At 36.9% G+C, this 26,878-nt stretch overlaps 1 protein-coding gene across 1 annotated transcript; it reads left to right on the forward strand.

Moving 5' to 3' along the window:
• Nucleotides 1-466: 466 nt before the first annotated feature.
• LOC140747508 (uncharacterized) lies at nucleotides 467-26,274 on the forward strand (the record flags this gene model as incomplete). Its single annotated transcript, XM_073080007.1, has 15 exons — nucleotides 467-496; nucleotides 10,521-10,648; nucleotides 10,982-11,109; nucleotides 11,458-11,575; nucleotides 12,084-12,251; nucleotides 13,627-13,732; nucleotides 14,282-14,413; nucleotides 15,006-15,086; nucleotides 20,163-20,298; nucleotides 20,688-20,800; nucleotides 21,577-21,699; nucleotides 22,105-22,278; nucleotides 23,931-24,095; nucleotides 25,047-25,136; nucleotides 26,103-26,274. Coding segments are annotated over 15 exons (1,848 nt in total), but the record flags the coding sequence as incomplete, so codon positions are not given.
• Between the last annotated feature and the right edge of the window lie 604 nt (nucleotides 26,275-26,878).

Below are 26,878 nucleotides of genomic sequence, written 5' to 3' on the forward strand. Positions count from 1 at the left end.
ATCAATACTTTGACATTAAACTTATCGAGCATGCTTTGTAGTCATAATTTGTCACTGCCACTCATTGAATTCAGTAATTAACCCCAAGTAGGGTTGGAGATCTACGTAAGGTAGGTGCCATAGATGTTTTGCCTGGATTATTATTGGCAAAGGAGCATGCAGTGCAATTTGAAGGAGGTAGAATCCTTTGTGGTTCGACTCCGGCGGCACCACCGCCACACCTATTTCTGCCTAATAACAGCAGTGTTAGGCGTTGCTGTTTTCCAGTTTGAAGGGTGTGGTAAGGGAGACAGACTTTTCCGAGGCCTTCCAGCTTAGTCCTCAGGGGTAGCGGCGCATCTGTGGCCGACCTCAGGTAAGAATATCTTATCCTGTCTGGGGTTGATTAAAGATGTCCATGGGCGGCAGTAGCCACTTACCATCAGGTGGACTGCATGCTCGTCTGCTACTCCTATATTATTAAAAAAATGCAAGTCGTCACTGCGCTCATGAATATGTAAGTAATTTGATTATAGGTGAGTTATTATTTCAGGAGACTAAGACGGTAGCCTCAAATATAACTTATTTGTATTCCACATAGTTTCAGCAAATTACAAAAATTCTTCATGTTAGAAATAGGTTATCCAACTTTAATCCAGGTTATTAATATTTGAACAACAGCGCCGGAATCTGCGGCTATTACCCGAGACCGTGCGAACCCAATTTCCTTCGGGATTATAAAGGACTGTCGAGACTTAGCCAGAACTTGTACTCAAGTAGTCTTGGGCTAACTTGGGATCACGTTATAACGTCTACTCCGTACGCGATAGTAAATTTGGATATTCGCTTTAGGAATACCATCGCTCCAGCGATAGTTGCTAAAACAACCGTCATATCACTTAAACTACTGAACAGTTGTATATGCCACTCGGGCGTCCAATTTGTGGCTTATGCGCAAACAAGCGGAACATATTTAAATTTATTTAAAAAATCTCTCAAAGGTAGATTGTCTCGCGTCTATATTAATGTATAAGTTACTAAGAAATCGCCGAGCAGTTTGATAGCATTCACGCTAAACATTACTTAATTGCTAAAGCTACCAGCCGTTGGTGAGATGGGCGGTCAGATTCTCTTAAAATAAGTTGAAGACGTTAAACTTACTCAAAATGAAAATTATTTTAAAATGCTTTACTTGGATCTATGGACATTACATAAGAGATATTGAAATATTCTAACGTGTGAAGATATGATCTCGTAAGAGAAGGAAATGTTTTAATGAGAACTTAATCTAAAAGATGTGAGTCTACCAAAGTGCCTTGACAAAGTTTGGAACGGTAGTGCTCCTATTCAAACAATTTGTAAATTGCAGATTCCCCTGAAAATGTTACACAGAATCAAAAGAATTACAAAGGTGGCAGTGAGATGGATTATATTATATAACATTCGCCTTGCTCAAAGAAGCAAGGTTATCACAGTCGCTAAACTTTCGCGAATGTTCCTTACTGTGATGTTGGAAGACATATTTTTGGATATGGCATATGAAATGAGGATAGAAATTGTTCTGACTTTTGTGACAAAAAAAGTAAGGTGTTGATGTTGTTCAGATCATCTTGCAAATTAGTAACGAAATGCTACAGGATTATAAGTAATGAGAAAACTGTGAAAATATTTCAGAAGATATTTTCCGTAGAGCCATTACTTATATGTCGTTGGGTTAGTGTTTTTCCGTTTAGTTTTTGGATTTGTGACCTAGAGATACCATTCAAATATAAAGTACTAAAGGGGTATAGTTGACTGTTTACAAATTATATCTCTGAATGTAAAACTTAAAATGTTATATATTTTTTTAGATTGAGTAAGCAACGAGCATGCAGTCAACGTAATAAATCCATTTAGAACAACTTGCACAGCTGTAACCAACACAATATACCCTAGGGTTCTACCCCTGATGTACATCAACCCGACTACAGTTTTTTTGACACTTCTGTCCTCTAATGAGCGTCTGTTGTAAGTTAACTGGTACAAAATACAAACGAGCCTCATTCATATAACTGCGCATACCTCATCCATTTCAATCTTCGCACATCCACGTATCGTTACGTTGGCATATTCCGCGACCACTAAGCGAAATGTACGGGTTCTTTGTTTCCGAATAAATGGCTTGTAAAGACGTTGAGGAGGGAACAGCAATTTGGGGAGCGTGCATTGCAATTTTTGCTTCTCCCCGCTTCCCTTTGGTTACAACGCTTCTGCAATAAAATTATGCTGTTTATCTGATTTATCTTAATTGTCTTGAATTGTTTAAAATTCATTAAGTGATACTGTATTTTTTTTAATTTAAAAACATTCTTTAGAAAATTCTTGTGCACTTCTTTAGGAAAGACTCGCGCAATTTAGTCTAAATTACGCCAGTACTCAAAAAGGGTTAGAACAAATATGTAATATTTTAATTTGTTATTCTTTGTAAATACTAAATTTCTCACTTAAAATTATAATATTGCGTCCGCACGCCTGTAAACTGTTAGAAATTCAAAAGTGTGGACAGAGCGTTTGACTTGATTTGTGTAGGCTTGCAAGCACTTGTAGCGTATCTTTTGATCAAGCCTAACATTTGCAAAGGTTTGCAGTAGGTACCAATATTGCTGACAGGGCATAATAATAATGAATACATAATACAACTTTAAAACTGATTGACAGGGAACTTACAGTTTATGCTAGTGTTTTTTAAACCTAAACCGAATCAGGTATTTCCTTTTAGTGAAGCGTTTAGTACGTAAATGCGTATGTAATCATTCCCAATTCACAGACGACAGGCTTACACCCGGGGTCTAGCCGGGACCCACAAACGGTTTCAAACATTTTCGTAGTTATCACACATTATGTATTCCCTGTGTCGCTAGGGATGAGCTTTGAAATGTGTTGCTATTTAAAGACGTACGAATTCAAATGGGCAGAGGACATACGGAGGGATCCGAATTCGATTTCGGTTTAAACCTAAATGATGGGTTGAGATGCCTATATTCATGTTCATGCACTCTTTGTGTATCATATTTATTGACGACCTATGTAGTATGTGATGATTTAATCAGACAAAATCATTTAATCAGACAAAAGTGTGCCTAATATCATGTAAATTAAATTGGTTATTTTTGCGCGAAAGAGTAACAAACATTCATCCATTCTCACACTTTCGCATTTATAATACATATTAGGAAGAAATGTACTGGTATGTAAAAAATATACTGGTATGTATCTTAATAATTTATGTCTTTATTTGTAATGTTTATAAACTAAAAAATAAATAAACAAATACAATAAATGAATATACGTCAAGTGAAGAAAATAATAAATTAATGGATAAATGTCTGAATGATAGGGTGTATGAATGGATGAAAGAAACGTATCAATTCCGTATCCATTATCAAGTATACAATAGGGTGCTAAAAATATATAGTGACACTACAAAGTTCCTAAATAGCAATAAATTGTAAGAAACAAACGATTCCCGATATAACTGTGCTCAAACAAGGTCCAAATTAGATTGTAATGTAAATGGGAGGATTGTTTGCGCTAGTCTAGATTTAGTGCCAGAATACACAAACGAAGAGGGACAATTGAAATATTTTGGAAGATTTAGGTCGAGTTTGCTATGTTTAGCTAAAGCAATAAATGCAAAGCCTAGGTTAGTGGCATGAATTTTGATACGCTGAGAGTTCCGGTTTGTTCCCAGGTTTTGCAGAATTTATGAAGTTATTTGTTCTTGGTTGTCTATTATAATCGCATATATATGTGTAGGTCATAGGGAATCAATGTGGAGCTATGAGTACAGCAATTAATTATTTTTCATCCTTTAAGACTTTGTTGGTCGCATTCCACATTTTAAAATTTAATTTAATGACCTGCAGATTAACCGCTTATCACCAGGTGGATTAACTTCCTTTAAATACGACAATCGGTTTTGGCGCAATATGGTAGTGCATGATATATGACCTCCTATAACTGTAAGAACCCATGCCCAGTGTGACAGAAATAATTGCATCTACTAACTTCGAAGGATTAGAGGATTAAACCTGAATGTAAGGCCAAAATTTAAACCACTAAGCATCTGCTCTATTAAATGTCAATAAAAATAAAACTTCCAAACTAATTATCCCAATTATCAGAATCTCAATTCATAACTCAGATCTGAATTAAGATTTTCTTATAACTAAGGGTTCAGGACCCTTTGTTAGAGGACCCATTAAAGTGTCTCGTTAATGACAAAAAAAGCTTAAGAGGGCTATCTGGATTCCGTGTGGCTTTAATTCGGTCTTAACTTCCGAGATTACGATCCTGGGGGATATAAAATTAAGGGAATAGCTTCCACTAAGCAAGCGCCGCTCCCATCTTAAGTTATCGTAAAATTATAAACTCGATTAGGTTTTCTTCATCTTTATACATTATCGTCTCATCTTTTCACTATTGGGCATAGTCATGGGACTTTTGAATGTAACCCATGGTAGTATTCAACTTCGTAGGCACCATAACATCACTGACCAAATGTAGTATATTTTATAAGGTGGTAGAGTCTTAAGTGGTTTGATTTCGGAGGCATTGCCATAACTGCCAAATAACAACAGTGTTAAGCATAGCGCTTAACTGTGTATGGTATTGTGTTCTGGTCTGTATGATGGTCAAAGGGTGTACCGTTACCACACTCTTTGACATACTTATCCGAGACATTTTATTATAAATTATAAATCCAGACTGACATATTTAATTTCTTATATATAAAAACATATTGAGAACAAGATTGAGTTGTCTCAAAGACGCGAAGAAAACTTAAGTCTTCAGATTTGAGACTCCTCTTTACATTCTCATTATAAATCGTCAAAGAAACTTATTGAAAGTCTTAGACTAGAAGAAAGGAAGACAACACTACGTAAACACTTCATTGAATTTTGTTCCAAACACATATTTTATGCGCAATGAACAACACTGAATGGAACTTGGTGTACGATTTTTTCGATATTCCGTATTGTACTGAACGCATTCATAATGATTTAACTTAAATAATTTAAGTTCTGAATGTTTTTATCCTAGACAAATGTTCATAATTTGGTATACTTTCAAAACTCAATTAAAATTGAGTTTGAAAGGCTAAGTCTGTCTTTTTGATCTTAGTTAAAGTAAAAACTTGTTCGGTGAAATTGTAAAGTTGATAACAATTATTAGTAGAAGTCTGAGTGGGACCCTCAGGATATCAAGTCTTCAACATACTGAGAAAGAAAGTACTTGCTGATTTCATATCTATATGTAGAGTACGTTATTATATTGTCTGAATATAAAATTTGCTGGTTTTCAATGAAATATAGAGTTAAGTTGTATTTAGATTTTGTATGGTAAAGGATAAAGTTGGAATGCCTCACATTAACTTATCTTCCTAACCACATCCTTTCTAAAAACTGTAGCGCTTAATACCGCTGGTGTGATAGATACTTTAGACATCCACATTTAGACATTTACTGGTTTCTGATTGCTTCGTCCGTGACAAGATTGTGGTTCCCCAGGAAGTGATGTATTGTCTTATATTCCCTATTCAATTAATTGTCCATGCTCTTTACTCACACGTACTATTCTGGGGTGATTTATGAAACAAAGGATATTTTTCCTGAAAAGCGTTGTATAGAATCTAATGCAATACTTCGTTGGATTCTCATTTGCCGGTTTCATTGATTGAACTTCTTTTTAAGGCTCACTACTTGGTCTCCTTTCCAGTTCTTTTAATTTCTTACAGGTCTCTCCCCAGTTTCCAGTTCAAATTGGAGGAAGCCTGTCATGCAGTCCAACTAATAATAATAATAATGCAGTTGTCACCCATGGAAATATGTTATCAACTGGGGTTCTATATGAAACCAATCAGATGCATTGCCACTTTTGGGGACTAAAATTATCGTCTCAAAAATAAGTAAATGATTCAATATGGAGTGCTCCTTCCAATAAAATAAATATATATGTCTGTTTGGTAAGAGTGAGTGAAGGTAAAGCTGATGTATTCACTTATTTATCGGTTGTTGTCAGTGGATGATAGTCTGGCGTAGACTAATTGTCGTAAGCGGTCAATTTGATATGGACGTATTATAGGGCTCGGTTATAGGGATATGAGAAATCCAGCTTAATACCTAAATACGTCAACATGAGCCAACTAACTTTGGAAAAAAGTACTAAGTTTACTTGACAACTCTGTTGAAGTACTTTTGAAACCAAATAAGTATAAATCTATAACGTAAGTGTCCTTTCTTTTGGCTGTAGGTAATGATTATGATAGCCTTGGAAATAGTTGATTACATTTTTAAATCATAGTTTTATTGACGTGACAACGTCTTAAATTAGGTTGCGGCTGGGAGTCACTTATGAAAAAGTGTAACGCCCGGTAACGTTACGATGAGTCACCGAACGAGAGAGAGGCCCGCCGAATGCCTTGCGTCTCTCTCCCACTCAACTATGATCGGTCTGCCGCGCGCGCAGCACTAGAGAATTAGGCGCATTGAATCGGCGCATGCTTGTGTCTCTGTCTTTGTCTTTCTCGAACGTTCTTGGCGTTGGAAAAACAAGAAAGCGTCACAATACAAGTTCACACGTGTGGTTAAAGTATCGTCAGCTGTGTCTGTAGTGAAAATATGGAGTGCTTAGATTCGTCATTTATCATTTACAACAACTACAACAATAAAGGTAAATAATTGTACACTGATATTTCATTATCGTAAACTATGATTGATTGATTAATTGTTAGATTGACACAAAAGTTGAGAAACTGAGTTTATAGGTTATGTCATACTATTGATAAATGTTGATAGTGTTAAGTAAATTATTAGTTTAAAAAATGACATGCATGTCATGGATTTATAATATGTTTATAATATGAATTGGACCTCGGAGTAATTATTATTATATTACTATGATTATTATTATTAAAAAAAGACGTTGTCACGTAAAATCTTCGCCCGTAAAACCGACTTTACAGGCAACCATTTTTTTATTAATAAAATTTCATTTCTATCATTGTACTAGATTTAGTTTATAATAGTAGGTAGGGGACCTACTATTATAACACCTTTTTTTTTGTTGACGAGGGGGAAACCTTCAAAAGGTACCCGACGCCATGGGAGTGACGCCGGGTTATGTGGGATTTTTACCGCACTAAAACCCCCCCGGTGGCCGTCCTCAGCGTTTGGTGGAGAACTTCGGGATCTCCAACGGAACACAACCGGAGTTCTTCTAACGCGATGCCCTTCTATCGGGCTCTGCCCTGGGGGGAGCAATTTACGCTCCTCTCACATCCTCTGGTGATTACAGCAATATGCGACCACACAAACCGCTGTCCTTCCCGGGGCCGCTTGCTGGACGGTTTGAGCTCCCATTCTTGCCGCCCGCAACCCCGGAAGCCCCTTTTAGTCGCCTCTTACGACAGGCAAGGGATACCGTAGCCCTATTCTGGTCCCGGTACTACAGGGACACTATTATAACACCTAACACAATAATTCCCATTACAAGCAGATAATATTACAAAAGAATGACTATCATGAACCAGGCATGAATAGTGGGAATTCCATGCGTTGCTATTACGAAACGGATATCAATCCTGAATAGATATTTCGTAGCCTAGAAACTTCTCTAGGCTGGGGCTGAAAAACGGCATGTGTATAAAACTGACTGACCAACGGAAATAAACAACAAATAAACGTATTTGATCTATAAAATAAATTGTAGTGTGAGAACCCACATACATATCTATTTAGAACAATCAAACGTAACTCAATGTCTCTGTCTGATGAATATCTGACGCCTATCACATGTCATTAACATTTTTATGAACTTCATCATCTTATCCCAATGCTAGCTACGGGTGTTCTTTCAAAATAGGAACAACCATAATACTAATGCGAAATGGTAGCCACTGTAAAGTTTTCTTAGAGAACTTTTAACTATTCATATACGTTGTTTTTTCCTTTACTTAATAGTTCTAATACTTATAACTCTCACAATTCTAAATTTCCGAAAATGTATTACTAATATAACAAAGTATACGCTTATCTATATCTATATATAGAGCGTGTTTATAAGAAGGGCACCTTGGCGAAATATAAATTGATCTTCAGAAGGTTCCAGGTTGTTGATAATTTTATTGCTATCGGAGGCACTCAAAGTGATTACTTGGCATTGTTATTTGGCATTTGAATTTATCTTACAACCTTAAGCAGTTGCGTCACTGCCGCTGTATAGCGAGCAGCGAGAAGAGTGAAGGAAATATTATACATAGTCGACAAAGGGCGTCTTGAGGAACACCGTGGGGTTTTAGCCGGTAGGAGACTGGCATATCCTCTCAGCTGCCCTCGAGGCTGAGAGAAACACATGACGGGATTCCTCACGAAAAACAAAGACAAGAGGCCTAACATATGATTTCCAACATCATATCTGTAATGGATTTATATTACATATGTTTTTATACTTCACTAATGATGTTTACTATAAGTGTGTTTATTGATGAATATTTCACGCCAAAGTATGTAAAGGTTGTTATTACTTGTGTGTTAGACTGGCTGATACCCTTCTTGATGGGTACAAAAAAGACGGCTGGGGAAGGTCTCAAACAGATAGATTTGTAGATAATCTGGTAGACGCCGATACGGGTTAATCGGTACGGGGTAATCGGGTTGATCGGTGTTTCGCGATCCCATAAGATTTAACGGACCAATGTACACCAATCGGGTCTGAGAAATTAATGTACCGCGAAGTCCGTTAGCATGCATGATGATAAATACATATTTAAGAATTTCTAATATAAATTATCGCAAATCGCAACCAAATCGCGTTCAGACTCTTCAGTAAACTGAGACAAATACCCAATTGAGACAAAGCGTTCTATTTGAACGTAATGTTTCAGATGATTTAGGTTAATTACATTTAAATGGAATAAGCACAAATAATGAACAGCTTTCCTATTTCTGGGTAGTGCACCCTCCAATACCAATAAAATACGTGAAGTTGGGTCAATAAAGGTATTTAAAGTTAATTTATTTATGTCCATGGTAATACGGTTCGGGGGTATTCAAATGTGGTTGATACTAGTGTTACAGAAGGATAACAAGCAAAATTTAACTAAAAAGATAGAACAATAAGATAGCACACGATCCTTTACTGAACGTAGTAAAAATGGTTTATACGATACGATGACATGATAAAGATTAATCGCATGATTTGATCTTTTAATTTTTTTTTTATAATATTGGAGTAGTAGACGAGCATGCAGTCCACCTGATGGTAAGTGGCTACTGCCACCTATGGACATCCGTAATCAACCCCAGATAGGATTATATATTCCTATCTGAGGTCGGCCACAGATGCGCCGCTACCCCTGACGACTAAGCTGGAACGCCTCGGAAAAGCCTGTCTCCCTTACCACACCCTTCAAAACGGAACACAGCAGCGCCTAACACTGCTGTTATTAGGTAGAAATAGGTGTGGTGGTGGTGCCGCCGGAGTCGAACTACAAAGGGTTCTACTATAAGGATTCTACTACCTTCAAATTCATTTGCTATTGAAGCAGTAAACAAGCACAAATTATAGTCTACCGGGCGATAAGCAATCACTAAATCCCGTGGATTTATATAATCCAACTCAAAAAAGGTTTTCTACACTAGGGTTCCCTGTATTGGGTACATAGACTTAGAATTTTTTCCCTACGCTATTGGGTACCATGGACATAAACACCTTGTGGGTTGCGAAATAAAAAATATTTGAAACATAACTGTCATTAACATCACTTGCGTGTCTGTCATAGCATAGCGAACATATAGGAAATAATAGGCATTTAAATAGATTTAGATTTTGCACAGAGTGTCTTTTACATAGCTGAGATTATTTATACGTTTGACTAATAATCGCACTACGGCATGAAGGATTCCGTCGAGTTTGAGGATGAAGAGACGAGGGAATCGGAAACATACTGGCAAATGGGTCTTAGAAGCACGGGGTCCTACGATACCACCGGATCCCGATCGGTCGTTCAACAACAAAATCTTCAGATTTTGTATGAGGCAAGTCACTTCGGGTTTCCATGAGATCAATATTAGAAAATGTTTTCGTCAGATTTTTCTGGGATAAAGTTTAAGAGTCAAAAGTAAACAAAATCGAAAAAGCTTTTATTATTGTATACTAATAAAACCTTTTTATATATAAAAGTATATAATTTTTAGTGCACATAGTGGTTATAGTATAGATATGTTTATTTCAAAAAGAATTCCCTCACAGTATTTTTATGATAGAGGAGTGACAGACAAGAATACAGTCCACCTGATGGCAATGGCAACTGGCTGGCACAGATGCGTGGCCTGAGGAGTAAGCTAGAGTGCCTCGAATAAATACGTCTCTTACCACACTCTTCAAACCTGAACACAGTAGCGCTTAACAGGTGTCTGGAGAGACGTATCATCCCAAAGGCGTGTGATATCCGCGACACTGAGAGAAATAGTCATAATATATGTCATCTGTTTTTATTGTAGAAAGAAATACCATCCCAAAGACGAGTGATCCCAGCGACGTTGCAGGAGAAACTGTCGTACTACCGCTCATTTGTATCATCTCCCAGCAAAACTCAGATTATATCCGTGCAACAAATTGAGTTCAATAGGTTAGTAAAAAAAACAAGAGATTTACATGTAACGCGTGTAGTAAAAATAAACAAGAATTAAATGTAGAACTGCCACTATGATTATCTATGCCACTGGCACTATGGATACGGTCACTATGATTTCAATCTTCTCGATTATTTGCTATTAGATTACTATTACTCGTAGATAATAGAGTTTAAGTTACAATTCAAGCAACTAGCACTTAACCACAATAAACAACTACCTTAATTCTTCCCATTCTTTGAGACCACAAAATTGTAATTTAGCACGTGAAACTCATTTTTTGTATATAAAAAGTTAGATTTTATTAAGCATCGTGCCCTTTTTTTTAGATTCCAATGGTACTACATATTCAACGTGTTCTGCAAAAGCCTGCCAACCACTTACGTTTATGTGTTTTTGAGCTGTTATGCGCCAGAGGAACATTTCTTCATATCGAAAATGACGCCCATATTCTATGGTACTATTAAGTAATATATTTGTTTCATTGTAAGGTTTTCATGAACTTGATTTTGTTTTATTGTGTGATCAATACCAGATAATAAAATAATTACAATTGAGGTTGAACACAGATGTGCTGCTACCCATGAGGACTCAATTGGAACGCTTCCGATAAGTATGTATCTCTTACCACACCCTTTAAACACAGTAGTGTTAGGCAGATATAGGTGTGACGATGGTACCTTCAGGAACGGACCACAAAGGATTCTACTATTTTTAAACCAACACCACAGGCCTCTTTTTAGTCTGTTCATTTTGCATCAAAACATTTTGGCATTCTTCTGTCCTTGTAAATTTTATTTTCCAGGTTGCATGTGGTCTTCTATCCTCAGTGGGTTCATTGAGACAGTGATTTACTCCTATTATGTGACGCTTTTATGGGACTATACTATATGTGGATTACTATACAAGAATCCATGGAACCGGTATGTTTTATTAAAGAAACTTTGTTGCAGGGAAACCATTATACTTCGACTCCGGAAGTAATCCCGCAAGATTTATATCTGCTTAATAGCAGCAGTCTTGACACTGCTGTGATCTGTTTTGATCTGTGTTTGTTAAGGGACAGGCACTTATACCAAGAATGTTAGGTTCCATGTATTTACATCAATTGATTTACTTTGCCATAACTGTGTCTTGTTGTGGCAAAGAAAATTATATTTATCTATAAAAAAAAAATTACCAGTGCCTGTGTGTCTGACACGGTCCGTGTCTGTGCAACCGTGATAGGTTATTATACATTGGTAAATGTTATTACAATAAAATTACATTACAATTTGAATGTATACACTATAATTTGAAAGAATGGTGTAGGGATCCAAAATAGGTAGTGTTTCATGTAACGACTTTGATAGACTAATTAATTTAAGATTTTAGTTTGTTGTAATCGTATTTTACGTATGAATATTTATTCATCATAATCTTAATTTTTAGATGCGACGAAAAAGTGCATATGATTAATAATTACACAATCACGTGCTACAACGTCATCGAATTTTCTGAAAAGATTAAGAACGAATCGATAGTATTTGAGCGCTACGGGTACAAGATAGTGGCTGGCGCAGACGAAATACTACAAATAGCGCCGACTTTGTTCTTCAAGTGAGTGGTCATTTACCTTTTTTTTTGTTATTGAGGGGAAAACCTTCAATAGGTACCCGGTACCCTGATTGTCCCTGTAGTTCCGGGACCAGAATAGGGCTACGGTATCCCCTGCCTGTCGTAAGAGGCGACTAAAAGGGGCTTCCGGGGTTGCGGGCGGCAAGAGTGGGAGCTCGACCCGTCCAGCAAGCGACCCCGGGAAGGACGGCGGTATGTGTGGTCGCATACCGTCGTGCCACAGCTACAGGGACAGAGTGGTCATTTACCTTACATGGTGCATAGTTTGCTGGGTTACGACGTAAACTGTGTCAAGTATAAGAGCCGTCTTCAAAACCATTTTTTATAACATAGTAGTAGCAAGCGGGCAAGCCGGCCAGCTGATGGTAAGTTATCTCCGCCCATGGACATCTTCAATCAATCTCAGATAAGATTAAAGTCCTACCCAAGGTCGACCACTGATGCGTCGCTATCCCAGAAGATTAAGTTAGATCGCCTTAGGTAATTAACCTAACGTCTACTTTACAATCCCCTTCAAATCAGTACCCTTACCATTCGTTTTCAAAAGATCCTACAAGTTTACGTTACGTTTACTCAATCCATTATTCAGATCCGTTTGCTTAGTAGACTGAGTAAACAATAACTAAGTGCTCAAGTCTTTTTGTCTACCTCACATGTTCGCAAAAAAGAGAGACAAAACGTACTCGTAAGGCGCCATTTTGTCAATTTGACATTTAATTTTACGTGCTCACACTATAGTTCTGATACAATCCGCTAGGGGCACTGATTAGAAATTGTATGGGCAAATACGTAAACAAATATTAAAACAGTCATATTTATCAAAACGTAAAAACTCATGGTAAGGGTACAACGGTGTGGAAAAACGGTGTGACGATGGTGCCTTCGAAGTAGAATCACAAAGAGCTCTACCGCCATCATGTTGTACTTACTATGAAAATTTTTAAATATATTACTACTAAAAGACTGCTGAGTTTTTTTACTTTTTTTTTGTGATTTAGGAATAGCAGACGAGCATGCAGTTCACTTGATGGTAAGTGGCTATTGTCGCCCATGAACATCTGTAATCAACCTCAGATAGGATTATTAGATATTCCTATGTGAGATCGGCCACAGATACGCCGCTACCCCTGAGGACTAAGCTGGAACGCCTCGGAAAAGTATGTCTCCCTTACCACACCCTTCAAAACGGAACACAGCAGCGCCTAACACATAGGTAGAAATAGGTGTGCCGCCGGAGTTGAACCACAAAGGGTTCTACCTTCTATTGTTGTATACTTGTAGTACACAACTGTATAATACAAGTTGTATACTTACACGCTTATAATATTAATTACCTAATAATTTATTGTCGTTACAGGACGCGAATGCAGTCAGTATCATTTACCCGTCCTGCGATGTTTTTGATTTTGTGGGTGACAGTTGGATTACTACACAAACAGCTGTTTAAGAAAGCTATCTGGAAAGTAAGTCAAGCAAATAAGTAAAGGGAAAGTAAGGTGGTTGAACCGTGCATGCAGTGATAGCCTAATGGTCAAGGAACTCGACCTCTCGATCGAGGTCCGAGGAATCGGGTCCGAGGTTCAAATCCCAGGCACCTCTAATTTTTCAAAGTTATGTGCGTATTAGAAATTAATTATCACTTGCTAAACAGTGAAGGAAAACATCGTGAGGAAACCTGCATACCTGAGAGATTATATAAAAAAAAATAATCTCAAAGGTATGTGAAGTCTACCAATACGCCACCTGGCCACTACCATACCTGGCCAGCGCGGTGGACTATGGCCTAATCCTTCTCATTCTGAGAGGAGACCCGTGCCCAGCAGTGGGACGATAATGGGTTGATGATGATGATGATGATAATGATGACTTGAGTCATTGTTTACATATAAGCACGTTTTCTGTATTCATCCTTCTCATTCTGAGAGGAGACCTACCCAGCAGTGGGACAGTAATGGGTTGATGACTTTTTACGCAGTCAAGTTTTTGGTAACTGTTTCTTTAAATAATTTCAGTGTTTGAACTACACACAATGGGCACTTAATTTTATATTCGTGATAACTTTTGCACATTTGGTCATATATTACTTCAAAGTTGGTTTTGTAAACCTACATCTACAGGTCCCCGAATATACACGCGAGATATGGGTAAGAATATGTATAATAATATTTAAAAAATATATAAGAAATAAGAATTCAAACCGTTTGTTTCTTCGGCCAAGAGTGAACCTCAACAAAGCCATTTTTTTCCACCGTAAAAGTATCACCGCCACATCCACTTTTAGCATGAAGCAAATTTGCGATACAAGGGTGTGAATGCGGGGTATCATGGTGAGGCCACCAGTACACTTACCATGAGTTTTTACGTTTTGGCAAATATGACTGTTTTGGTATTTGTCTACGTATTTGCCCATACAATTTCCAATCAGCGCCCCTAGCGGATTGTGTCAGAAAACTAGTGTCAGTAACGTAACATTAAATGTCTACGGTGACAAAATGGCGCTTTATGTTTTGTCTCTCTTTTTTGCGAACATAATATGAGGTAGACAAAAAGTTCATCGTCACTTGAGCACTTACTTATTGTTACGTTTACTCAGTCTACTGAAGCAAACGGAATTCACATATTTTTGATTAAGCGGTCTTAGGAAGTATAAAAATCTGTATTTTATTTGCGATTATCAGTCAGTTTTCGATCGATATTCATTTTTGTAAATATTTTTTGTATTTAATTTTTTTTCAGCAAACAGACATTGATATGTTGGCGGAATCGATGACAGGTCCCCCGATTGTTCATATATTGACAGCTAGAGGAACAGAAAAGGTTTGCTATTAAAAATTATTGTACAAATAGTTAAGGAATAGTATATAATACTAGTTAGTTAAGTTATTTTAGGAGTTATTTATTTGTTTCACCAATTTTAACACGCTTTTATTACCTTGTAACAGAGTAACGGAATCTTTGAACCCGATTTCTATCTACTTTGAACGTTCAGTTTAATTCAAAATTTTGAAGAATGATCAAAAACCGATGACAATACACGATTTTAATAATTTTGTACCATTGTCCTTATCAACATGTTCGTGCACAACGTGTTCGAGCGCCTTAGAGAAAGTTCATCGCAAGTTACTAGATTGATTTTTAGGATTCCGTACTCACAGGGTAAAACGAAGCCCTCCGCTGTCTGTTCGCGTGTCACAGGGCTTTATCTCTTAAACCCTAATAGATAGACACTTCATTTTTTTATAAAGCATGCATAATGGTGGTCGCTATAATAACAAATACCAAAAGTTAATAAAATAAATATAGTTCAAAAAACTAAAAAAAATACGCTTTTATGATAAAATCAACTCGAGTTTAAAGTAAAATAGCAATTTGTAGTTTTTCTAGTTTTATTCAAATGAGAGAATATCGGATACAAGCATAGATACGTGGATGCAAGTGACAGCTCAAATGACAGATAGAAAACGAGACAATAAGAATCGTCCAAAAAGTATGTCTATATTTCAACATCCTCCCTTAGACATAAACCCATCTTTGAAGAGCAAAACTCAATCTTCTGCTGAGGAGTTCCTTTCGTCAGAATGTCAGCGACCATCTCACTTGTTTGCACGTACTTTATTACAATCTTCTTCAGACGTACCTTGTCGCGCACAAAATGATGTCGTATATCTATATGCTTAGTTCTGGGATGATAGTTAATGGTACCTGCAAGTTTAATGGCACTTTGATTATCACATAAAATAATTATAGGTTCAGTGACTAACTGCGGCCAAAATTCTTCTTGCATCTGTTTAAGCCACATTGCTTCTTGAGTACAGCTTGAAAGTGACATATATTCCGCCTCTGTAGTAGACAACGCAACCGTCGGTTGTCGGCGAGAGTTCCATGAAATTGCACCACCTTGATGAATAAAAATAAAGCCGGAACATGATCTTCGATCGATTTCATCATTACACCAGTCTGCATCGCAATAACCATGTATAAAATTTTCTTCATTTCTTTTGTATGTAAGTGTATAATTTTCAGTGAATTTCAAATATCGCAGTATGCGCTTCAACGCCACCCAGTGCTGCATTTGTGGCTTTGAATTAAATCTGCTCAATGTATTTACCGCATAAGATATATCAGGGCGCGTACATTGTGATAAGTACAATAAACACCCAATTACTTCCTGATATGGATATTTATCAGTAATTGAATCTACATTTTCAATTATTTTAAATTTTGTTTTTGGATCCATTGGGATTTTAACGCTCTTACAATCTGACATTCCATATTTACTCAATATATCTTTTATATATCTTGTTTGATCTATACTTAGAATTCCACGTTCTCTGTCTCTACGTACATGTATACCCAGATAATATTTCAATTCACCTAAGTCCTTCATTTCAAATTTATCAAACAAATTATTTTTTATATAATTCTTAGTTTCAATGGAACTTGTAAATAAAATAATGTCATCCACATAGACAGCCAGAAAAGTTATATCTTCGTTATCTATTCTATAATAAACACAAGAATCAAGTAATGACTGTTTTAGGCCAATGGATTTAAGTGCACGATCGAGTTTTAAGTTCCATTGCCGACTAGCTTGTTTTAGACCATACAAACTCTTTTTTAATAAGCATACTTGTGTATTGTTCACTTCGAAGTTTGGAGGTTGAAGCATATAAATGTTTTCTTCAATATCGCCTTGTAGGAACGCTGATACAACGTCCATCTGGTCTATATCCAAGTTATATTTCACAGCTAGCGTAAGTAAATAACGTAGAGAGGAAAATCTTATTACGGGTGCATATACTTCATTATAATCATATCCCTTTCTTTGAGCACATCCTTTAATTACTAATCTAGCTTTATACTTTGCTATGTCACCATTTTCATCCCTTTTGGTTTTAAACACCCATTTGCATGATATAGCTTTCTTATCCACTGGTAACTCACATAGTACCCAAGTATTATTAATCTGTAAAGATTTGAATTCTTCTTCCATTGCTTTTTGCCACTGACTGGACTCTGGGCTAGATAGAGCTTCTTCTAATGTTAAAGGATCTTGATTTAAAACTAAGCATGCATGCTCTATTTCATTTCCATCTTGTTCATCATCACTGACATATCTTAGCTGCCTTCCTCGAGGCCTAAGATTAATAAAATTATCGGGAGAACTAAATGTACAATCTGTGCTTGGTTCATATGTCGGATCTTGATCTGTCATATTATCCACAGATTCAAAGCTTTCACATAAAGTTGTATTAGTTACATCCTCATTAGAATCATTTGAACTACAAGTTTGATTGTTGACACTATCGGTAGTTTTAGCAGGCTCATCTAACGGCATGGATACCTGTAATGGGGCATCAGAGTTAACATTCGGCAATAATACATCTTTCTGAACATCTTCTATGAATACGACATTCCTGCTTTTTGTAACCTTTTGAGTGACAGGATCCAACAGTCTGTACCCTTTCGTATTCTCGCAATATCCAATAAATATCATTTCAGTGGATTTCGAATCCCACTTCAATCTCTTTTCCTTCGGCACGTGCACCATGGCTTTACATCCAAAAATTTTCAAATGAGAAATATTTGGTTTCAAACCTGTCAACATTTCCAGTGGTGTCACATCGTTAAGGACGCGAGTCGGAGAACGGTTAACAATATGAGCTGCAGACTCCACTGCCTCTGCCCAAAATTTCTTGGATAATCCAGCATCCTCCAGCATACACTTTGCACGTTCTACGAGCGTGCGATTCATGCGCTCTGCCAGCCCATTCTGCTCTGGTGTATAGGGCGCTGATGTTTGATGCCTGATGCCGTAACCTGATAAAAATTTCGACATTTCATGATTAATATATTCCAAGCCATTATCTGTTCGAAGAATTTTTATTTTACAGTCAAGTTGATTTTCCATTTCGTTTTTGTATATTTGAAGCACCTCTTTTATATTTGTTTTATTTCTTAAGAAATAGACATTGACCTTCCTAGAGAAGTCATCTATAAAGGTTATAAAATACCTTGCTCCACCCATAGATGACACTTCCATAGGTCCACACAAATCAGAATGCACGATTTGCAATGGCTCTTTTGCCCTCGAACCACAATTTGAGAAAGGAAATCTGGTTTGTTTACCTTTCAAACAGGGAATACAATTGATATTTATATTATTGTTTTCTACTAACTTAATTCCTTCAGTGCACAATGGCAGTTTCCGTACATCATTGTAATTCAGATGCCCCATTCTTCGATGCCAAATATTTAAACTCGTTTCTTCGGAAGTAGCAACAAATGCATTGCCATTAAAAGTATTCAACTTATACATGTTGTTTATAAGCTTAGCAGTAGCCACTATTTTCTGTTGTTTATTTAATATTTGACAACCAATCTTATTAAACATTACTTGACAACCACTCTTAGACAATTGACTGACTGACAATAGATTCGAATTCAACTTTGGAACATACAGAATATCTTTCACCTGTACTTTGTTTACATTACCATCTTCACCAATAAGGTTTAAGTCTATATTACCAACATATTGTACAGCAACTGATTCATTATTGGCAACCATTATACTTTGTATCGGAGGTGCCCGGATATCATACATTCCATCAAGAATATTCGTCATATGTAAAGATGCGCCAGAATCTACAATCCATGAAGCATTATCTACAGAGTGTCGAGTTGCAGAAAAAACAGCTGCATAACCTTTTCCATTATCATCATTTTTCTTCTTAAAGTTGCAGAATTTGCTTATATGGCCATATCGATTACAATTGTAGCAACGGGGACCAGGTGATTTAGTACATTTATTAAATTTGAGATTATTTTTATTATTATGCTTTGTGTACAGAACTGAAACATTCGTGTCTTTTACTTCCTGAAGTAATTTGGTTTTTATGCAATCAGTTGTTATCTTTATACCTGAGCTTTCTAACCCCATGATCATCGGTTTGTATTTTTCCGGCAAACCGGCTAACATTAAAGTACCAAGCCACTCATCATCAACATTAAAACCTATATTTCTAAGTTTGTGGGCGGTGGTCACAATTTTATTCACATATTCTTCTATGCTGTCACAACTTTCTAAGGTTGTATTTACCAAATCGCGGAGTAACCCAACTTTTCGTGTCAGACCTGAGTCTTCAAACGCATTTTGCAAATTTTTCCATACCTGTCTGGCAGTCTTTGCTTCTTGAACGTGAACGTAATTAATCGGATCCACAAGCAAAATAATTTTCGACTTCGCCTTGAGGTCGTTCTTCGCATTTATGGTAGAATCTTCGGCAGATTCGACACAATCCCACAAATCCTCATGTTGTAAATAGGTTTGGACTGCGAACTTCCAAGTATTATAATTCTCTCGTCCCTTTAATTTGTCTATATGAACGTTAGACACGGCCATTTTACTTCGGTACAAAATGAAAATTTTGTATTGTAACGGCCGACCTAAAAATCGAGAAAAACACTCGCGGAACTAGTTTTACTGAACTATCGGAATTACTATTTAAACAACAATGACTAAAAACGGGTCAATGGCCCATAACCTAAAGTAAAATAGCAATTTGTAGTTTTTCTAGTTTTATTCAAATGAGAGAATATCGGATACAAGCATAGATACGTGGATGCAAGTGACAGCTCAAATGACAGATAGAAAACGAGACAATAAGAATCGTCCAAAAAGTATGTCTATATTTCAACAGAGTTGATCCATTTATCCGTTTTCGTAAAGCACCCTACACTTTTTCCACAAGTATACTATTTACTGTTCCTCAATTGATTCCTGGAATTATTTTTTACTTTTTAGTTGATTTTATCATAAAAGCTTGTTCTTTAGTTTTTTTTTTATATTTATTAATACTTACATGAGCAAAAAATAAAAAAAATGAATTACAAGTGAAGCCTAGTCGACACAGTTCGATCATAATAGCTTCCAATGCAGCATATTACATATTCAGGGGCCTCTTGATTTATATGATGAACAGATACTGTGAAACTTTGACTGGTGCCCCGGTACAGTTAACACAGCTTCGTAAGTCCTAAAAATGGTCTCCCTTGCAAAATTAATACCTTTTATGATCAAATCTTTGTGGAAAATGGTTAGTGTCGCCCATAATCTATAATCAAAACTAAACATCTATAATCAACACCTGATAAGATGCCACATTAAGACTGACCACATTGCTGCACTCGAAGGCAACGTTTGAACGCCTAGGATAAGTACTTATGGCTCCTTACCACATTGTTCAAAGCAGACCGTAGCAGTGTTTAACACTGCTATTAGACAGAAATAGGTGTAATCATATTAACTACTTTCCTTTGTTTGCTGCTTTCATTATTTCGTTTCGTTTGTTGCTGCCCTGTATTTGAAACCTTGCATTCTTCTATTTCATATATTAATGATTTGGTTAATATTTACAGATCCCTATTCATCATTCTATCTGTGGCCAACTTATTTGTCATATTTCTATTTGGGTGACTTTTACTCGATTCTTTTCTTTCTCCTTAACTCTATTACGGAGTTCTTTGTTGTGGTAAGTATTATTTATTTCAGATAGTTTAATGGAATAATTGATAAAGAAGGTTCAACTTTTCGCCGCCCATGGACATCCGTAATCAACCCCAGATAGGATTAGATATTCCTACCTGACGTCGGTTACAGGTGCGCCGCTACCCCTGAGGACTAATTTGAAACGCCTCGGAAAAGTATGTCTCCCTTACCACACCCTTCAAACCAGAACACAGCAGCACTAACACCGCTGTTATGGGGCAGAAATAGGTGTGGCGGTGGTACCGCCGCAGTCGAACCACAGATGGCTCTACCACCTTCAAAAAGCGAGTAGTTCTAATATATTAATTGTGGTTTAAAGCCGATATTTACTGGTTTTAAAGGTGTATAGGCAGCAATTGAATATAACGCGTTTTGACTACTCATCCCGAATATCAACGCCTTTGCGGTGGACCTCAGATTTTAGATTTAATTACACGTGTTATTCTTTTTTATTAATTTTTATTTTGTTTGTTTTTTCCCCGTTTTAAATTTAATTAGTAAACGAAAAAGCTGTATAACTGTTGATCTGTGCTAAATATTGCAAATAAGATTGTAGCCCCACGTGAAGTCGATAGGAGTACATTATAAATTTAGTTGAAACGCACATAAGTGTATATGTCAAGATTTTATTATTCAACTGGGACACAGATTTGTCCTTACTTACATTGCTGATAAGTTGAGAAATTACTAAGCAACCACTGTACCAATTTACAAAATGCTTTTTTTTTACATTTTACAAACAATCTGTCTAATAACCAGATGATAACTTTCAACTGCCTGGTAGAAGCAATAGTGAGCGAGTGGGTCTGGTTGAAGCGTTGGATCGCCATTAGTCTCTTGTGCGTGATAGGCAATATCTACAACTACACTATCAATGAAGGTGTAAGTATTATACACATAGAGTTATAAGACTTAATTAAACACTTGTTATTAATAATGAATCTATTCATTTTTACCTAATGAAGAGAGAAAATTGACAATTTCTAATACGTACTCGTAGCAATGTCAATGTTTAGTATGAAAAACATTGATTACTTTTAGTAACAGACCCCGACACTAGTTTAATATTGGCCATAGACCGATTGCTAAGTAAGTCTCGGTAAGTATGTCTCTCTTACAACACTATTCAAACCAGAACATATCAACGTTTAATACTGCTGTTATTACGCACGCAAAGTGTGGTGATAATGCCTCTTAAGTCTATACACAAAGGGTTCCATTACGACAAAACCTAAGAAAAATAAGGAGATTCTTTTACCTTAACTTTTGATGAACAAATCTTTTTAGTCAACTAATGTCCTCTACATCTTCTGCACTGGCGCGGCAACGTTATGGGAGGTCATTGCGTTATACTGCTTCTATCCTCTCGGTCGACTCATCGACGACATTACTTTCCACTGTGGTGTACCTCCAACGTCACTACGCATTTTCAACTTGAGGCTCGTACCAATTTTTTACACTGTAAGTATTTTATGGGGACAAGTTTGATTACACTAGATTCCAGGATTTATATCACAAGCAGCTCTGGTATTTCAAAGTTATGTGAGTATTAGAAATTAACTATCATACTCTGGAACGCTAAAAGAAAAATATCGTGAGGAAACCCGTTTACCAAAATCCTCTAATAGATTTGTGAAATACCCGAGCTGGTTAATGGATGAAAGGTATTTTAAATTGAATTAAATATGTCCATAATTATATTGCAAATGGGTTGTCTAAAAATTCAGTCCAGGATATGTTTTTGTTACTATTAAAAAATACAATTTGTTTTCTTAAACATTTCACTGGTCTGATTTATGGGTCCCTGTAGTTCCGGGACCAGAATAGGGCTACGGTATCCCCTGCCTGTCGTAAGAGGCGACTAAAAGGGGGCTTCCGGGGTTGCGGACGGCAAGAGTGAGAGCTCGAACCGCCCGGCCAGCAACCCCGGGATGGACGGCGGTATGTGTGGTCGCATACCGTCGTGAACACCAGATGGTGTGGTGAGTCTCAAGCCCACCTGGGCGGAGCCCGACGGGGCAACGCGCCAAGTGGACTCCGGTTGCGTTCCGTTGGAGATCCCGGAGTCCTTTACGCGGCGCCGAGGACGGCCACCGGGGGGGTTTTAGTGCGGTCAGAATCCCACATAACCCCGTGCCGCTCCCACGGCATAAAGTTCCTTTTGAAAGTTTCCCCCTCGTCAACAAAAAAAAAACAAAAAAAAAATGGTCTGATTTATGGACAGATTACATACCAATCGAAAGTATGAAGTCTGTAGAATATGCAAATGTTAAGAGTATTATTTTCCTGTCACAACCCTTGGGTAAGCGGGTATAGATAGGTGAACAAGTTGGCCTACCCAAGGACTGTGACAGGAAAAAATAGTCAACCTAACGTTTGCATATTATATAGGCTTTGTATTTTCGAATAGTATGTAATTTTTCTATTAACTAAACTAGTAAAATGTTTAAAAAAAAAACATATTCTGGACTGTCATTTTTCGTCAACCCAATTGCAATATCCTTTTTGATATATTTAATTTGGTATTAAAAAACGTTTCATCCATTAACCAGCTCGTTGAAGGTCGTCTTATATCGGGATCTTCTACTATAAGAATTGATGATTAGGTATCGTAGTGCTTTGGAGAGCACTTTAAGCCGTCGGTTTTGGTTATAGTTTGGTTGGATACCATTCATTAACTTTAGTGGGATCGAAAATCTTGTAGCTACAATGTAGCACAGTTTCATCCACACCAACTATATTCGTGGCAGTTCAAGGTTCGGTTTGCAAGGACGCCCGCCACGAAAGTGTAAGTAACCTTCCTCCTGACGTATTCCCGGAGTGCTATTACATGAGGCTCTTTAAAAAAGGTGCTAAAAACCTGCGATTGGCGACTCCTCTGGTGTTGAGAATGTCTATAGGCGACGTTGAATACTTTCCTTCAGGTAGCAATTATGTTTTATCGTTAAGCTCAAATATAATAACACTTTCGACACGTATTTCGATATTAAGGCAGACCCACATCATTGCTCCAAGAAATTTATTAAAGTTGTTCATGTGACCGATATTATTTAACATCAGGTCGATACATTTTCTTTTCTATTTCTTTTTTTTAAACATTTTAATTGTTTCAGTTAAAATATATCGCAATGATGAATAATGTTTTGAAAATACTTCATTTCGAACATTATGAGAGATACAATCCTCATTATATGGACGTGTTATACTGTGTATCAATTGGTCCATTTCTTTTGGGTGCAGTTTATGCTGTTTTCTATGTAGTTTTTAGAAAAAAAGAGGTAAGTTTTAATGTTCGTTACTTTCTATAAGAACTAAGTTAATAAAATTATTATAAAATAATTACAACTAGTGGCAGATTCGTTAAAACATACTTAAGTGAATCGTAGTAAGCGTGTAAGTAAGCGTACGTAGCAAAGAGAAGCCATGGTTGATCTTTTGTAGCCAGTAGCAGAGGTTTTCAAACTTATCTAAATTATTTATTAAATCAATTCTTTGCTAGAACCATCCAAGGTCAGCGAAAAAATAAATAATTTCCTATAACAATTTTTCCTATAAAAATTGGCAAAACTTGTTGTCTAGAAGGGAGACCATGCAATTCTGCAATTATTAGCAAAACACAAAACAGTCATCTCCGGTCGGTCATATTATACTTTGGGCTTTTCAGTGGTCCTCCTGTAGGCCTCTGCCGCCCAGGAAAGACCGTTATTTACTTTGAGAAACACTGTACTACAGTGTCAGGTGTTGACCATCGCGCCAACAAAGTCTCCGAGTTAAGCTAGTATGCTTATATATGTAAGCCAACGACAACATTACTTATTATAAGTGTAGGCATAAATTTAGCGAAAATTTTGCTATTCCATAACGCTCGCGACTTCACCTACGCAATTTCGCGCTGTCGTAATACTTTGAGTAATAGTCCAAACATTGTCTGGCAAATATTATGTCATCCTACATAATTACGTTCGTATGTGTGCATTTTTTTGTCGTGAAGAACTATTACTTTATTTTAGTTGCAAAGGCATATCCATAGTTTGACTACTACTAACTTGAAACGACTAGAATATGTATGAATGTATGTCTCCCTCACTAAACCCTTTAAAGTAGAACGCAGTAGCGCTTAACACTGCTGGTATAAGGCAAAAGTAGATGCGGCGGTGGCTACTCGGAACTTAACTGGTGATTCTACCACCTTGCTGTTAAAATTCACATAATTAGTATAATTGTTGCAGAAGTGGACACAACTATTGGTACCGCGGCCAGAGTGGGGCCCTAAGGACTTCAACATACGACAACTGAGGAAGCTGTATGATTCTCGTGAAGTTAGTTACAATATTATTTTAATATTATGAAGCTCCCAATATAACAAGTAAGGCATTAATAGTACGATTTATGCAGGCGGATAAAATGTGTAATATTCTTACTTGTGTCATCTATAAACATTGATGAAGGCATACAAAATCCTGCATTATTTTTATTGTAATATAAATAATACTAGCTGACCCGGCAACGTTGTATTGCCATATAAATAAAAAAATGTTAAGGGTGAACAACCGTTATCACTTAGGGGTATAAAAAATTGATAGTAGCCGATTCTCAGACCTATTGACTATGCATATAAAATTTGGTGAAAATTGTTAAAGCCGTTTCGGAGGAGTACGGTAACTAACATTGTGACACGAACATTTTATGTATAAGATAATATTGAAATAGTAAATAAGCATGCAATCCACCTGACGGTAAGTACAGTACCACCCATGGTCTTGGGCATTTGTAACTTTACTCCATATAGTAAATGCGTAGTTCTACTTGCTGATCACAGATGCGTTACTCCTGAGGCTAATATTACGTCCTAACGTAAAAGATTGCCTTTTATGTAAGGCACTCGGCATCCACACCCTTCCAACCGAACGCAGAACTGCTTCACACTAGAAACAGTTGTACGAGTATATAGGCACAGAAGAGCTATCCCCCAGATTAAAATAGAGCCATTGGTCAAGAGGTGATTTCCTTCATCGCCATGTATAAGTATGTCACTACAGTGGATTTTTTTTAATATATAATATAGGAGTGGTAGACGAGCATGTTTCACCTGATGACTAAGTGACTACTGCCAGCCATGGCCATCTGTAATCAACCCCAGATTTGATTAGATGATGCGCCGCTACCGCCCCTGAGGACTAAGCTGGAACGCCTCAGAAAAGTATTGTCGCCCTTACCACACCCTTCAAACAACAACACAGCAGTTAAATTAATCATTCAAGTAATCCTTACTTTTCTTATTCCAGTATATCGGCTCACAAGCTTCAAGGCAATTAAGCCGTTACTTTATGGAGAAATCCGAACTAGAGACATACAAACTAGATATCATGTACGAAGGTTTGTCTCGGCATTCCACTTTGCAAAGCGAAGTGCGTTTTGAACAGGAGAAGAAAAGTAATTAATTATGCTTGCTAGTTAATAAAGATTATAATATGTATTTGGTGTTTTAATTTTTGTTAAGTGTTACTGCAGGAAACCAAGAAATAGTAGACCTTTACTTTCTTAAGGGTGGGTTGCATCATGTAACTTTAACATTTACAGAAGCCTAACCAAACGTCAAATCCATGGTTAAAAAATAATTAGTTGCACCATTTTAGTTGAGGTTGAAATTACGTCATAACTAATACTTAACTTTAACCGCTCGAAATCGATCGGTCGACTAAAAATTGCGGTGATAGCGACACAAATGACGTTAATGACAAAGCAATTAGTGCAACACAGAATTTTTACATTCCATCGCTACCGTCAAAGTTACTGTTATATTTAACTTTAACGCAAACTTTAACCGGGCTTACGATGCAACCCACCCTAACTTAGGCGTGATTTTAACTTTTTACCAGAGACTACATAATATCTATATTGCATAAAACCTTAGAGCATTTACCGACTGAAATCAACTACTAACTGCAGGAAGCTGAGGCAGGAAGTAAAAACAACCAACATTTTTATAGAGCAAAAAAAAAAAAGAGTTTGACAAATCCAGCGTCAACAGTATTTAATTATTTTCTGTCAAGAAGTACCG

This window comes from Epargyreus clarus, unplaced genomic scaffold (genome assembly GCF_041222505.1).
Source record: "Epargyreus clarus isolate Ecla_fem2 unplaced genomic scaffold, WU_Ecla_fem_2.2 ptg000014l, whole genome shotgun sequence".
NCBI lineage: Eukaryota > Metazoa > Arthropoda > Insecta > Lepidoptera > Hesperiidae > Epargyreus > Epargyreus clarus.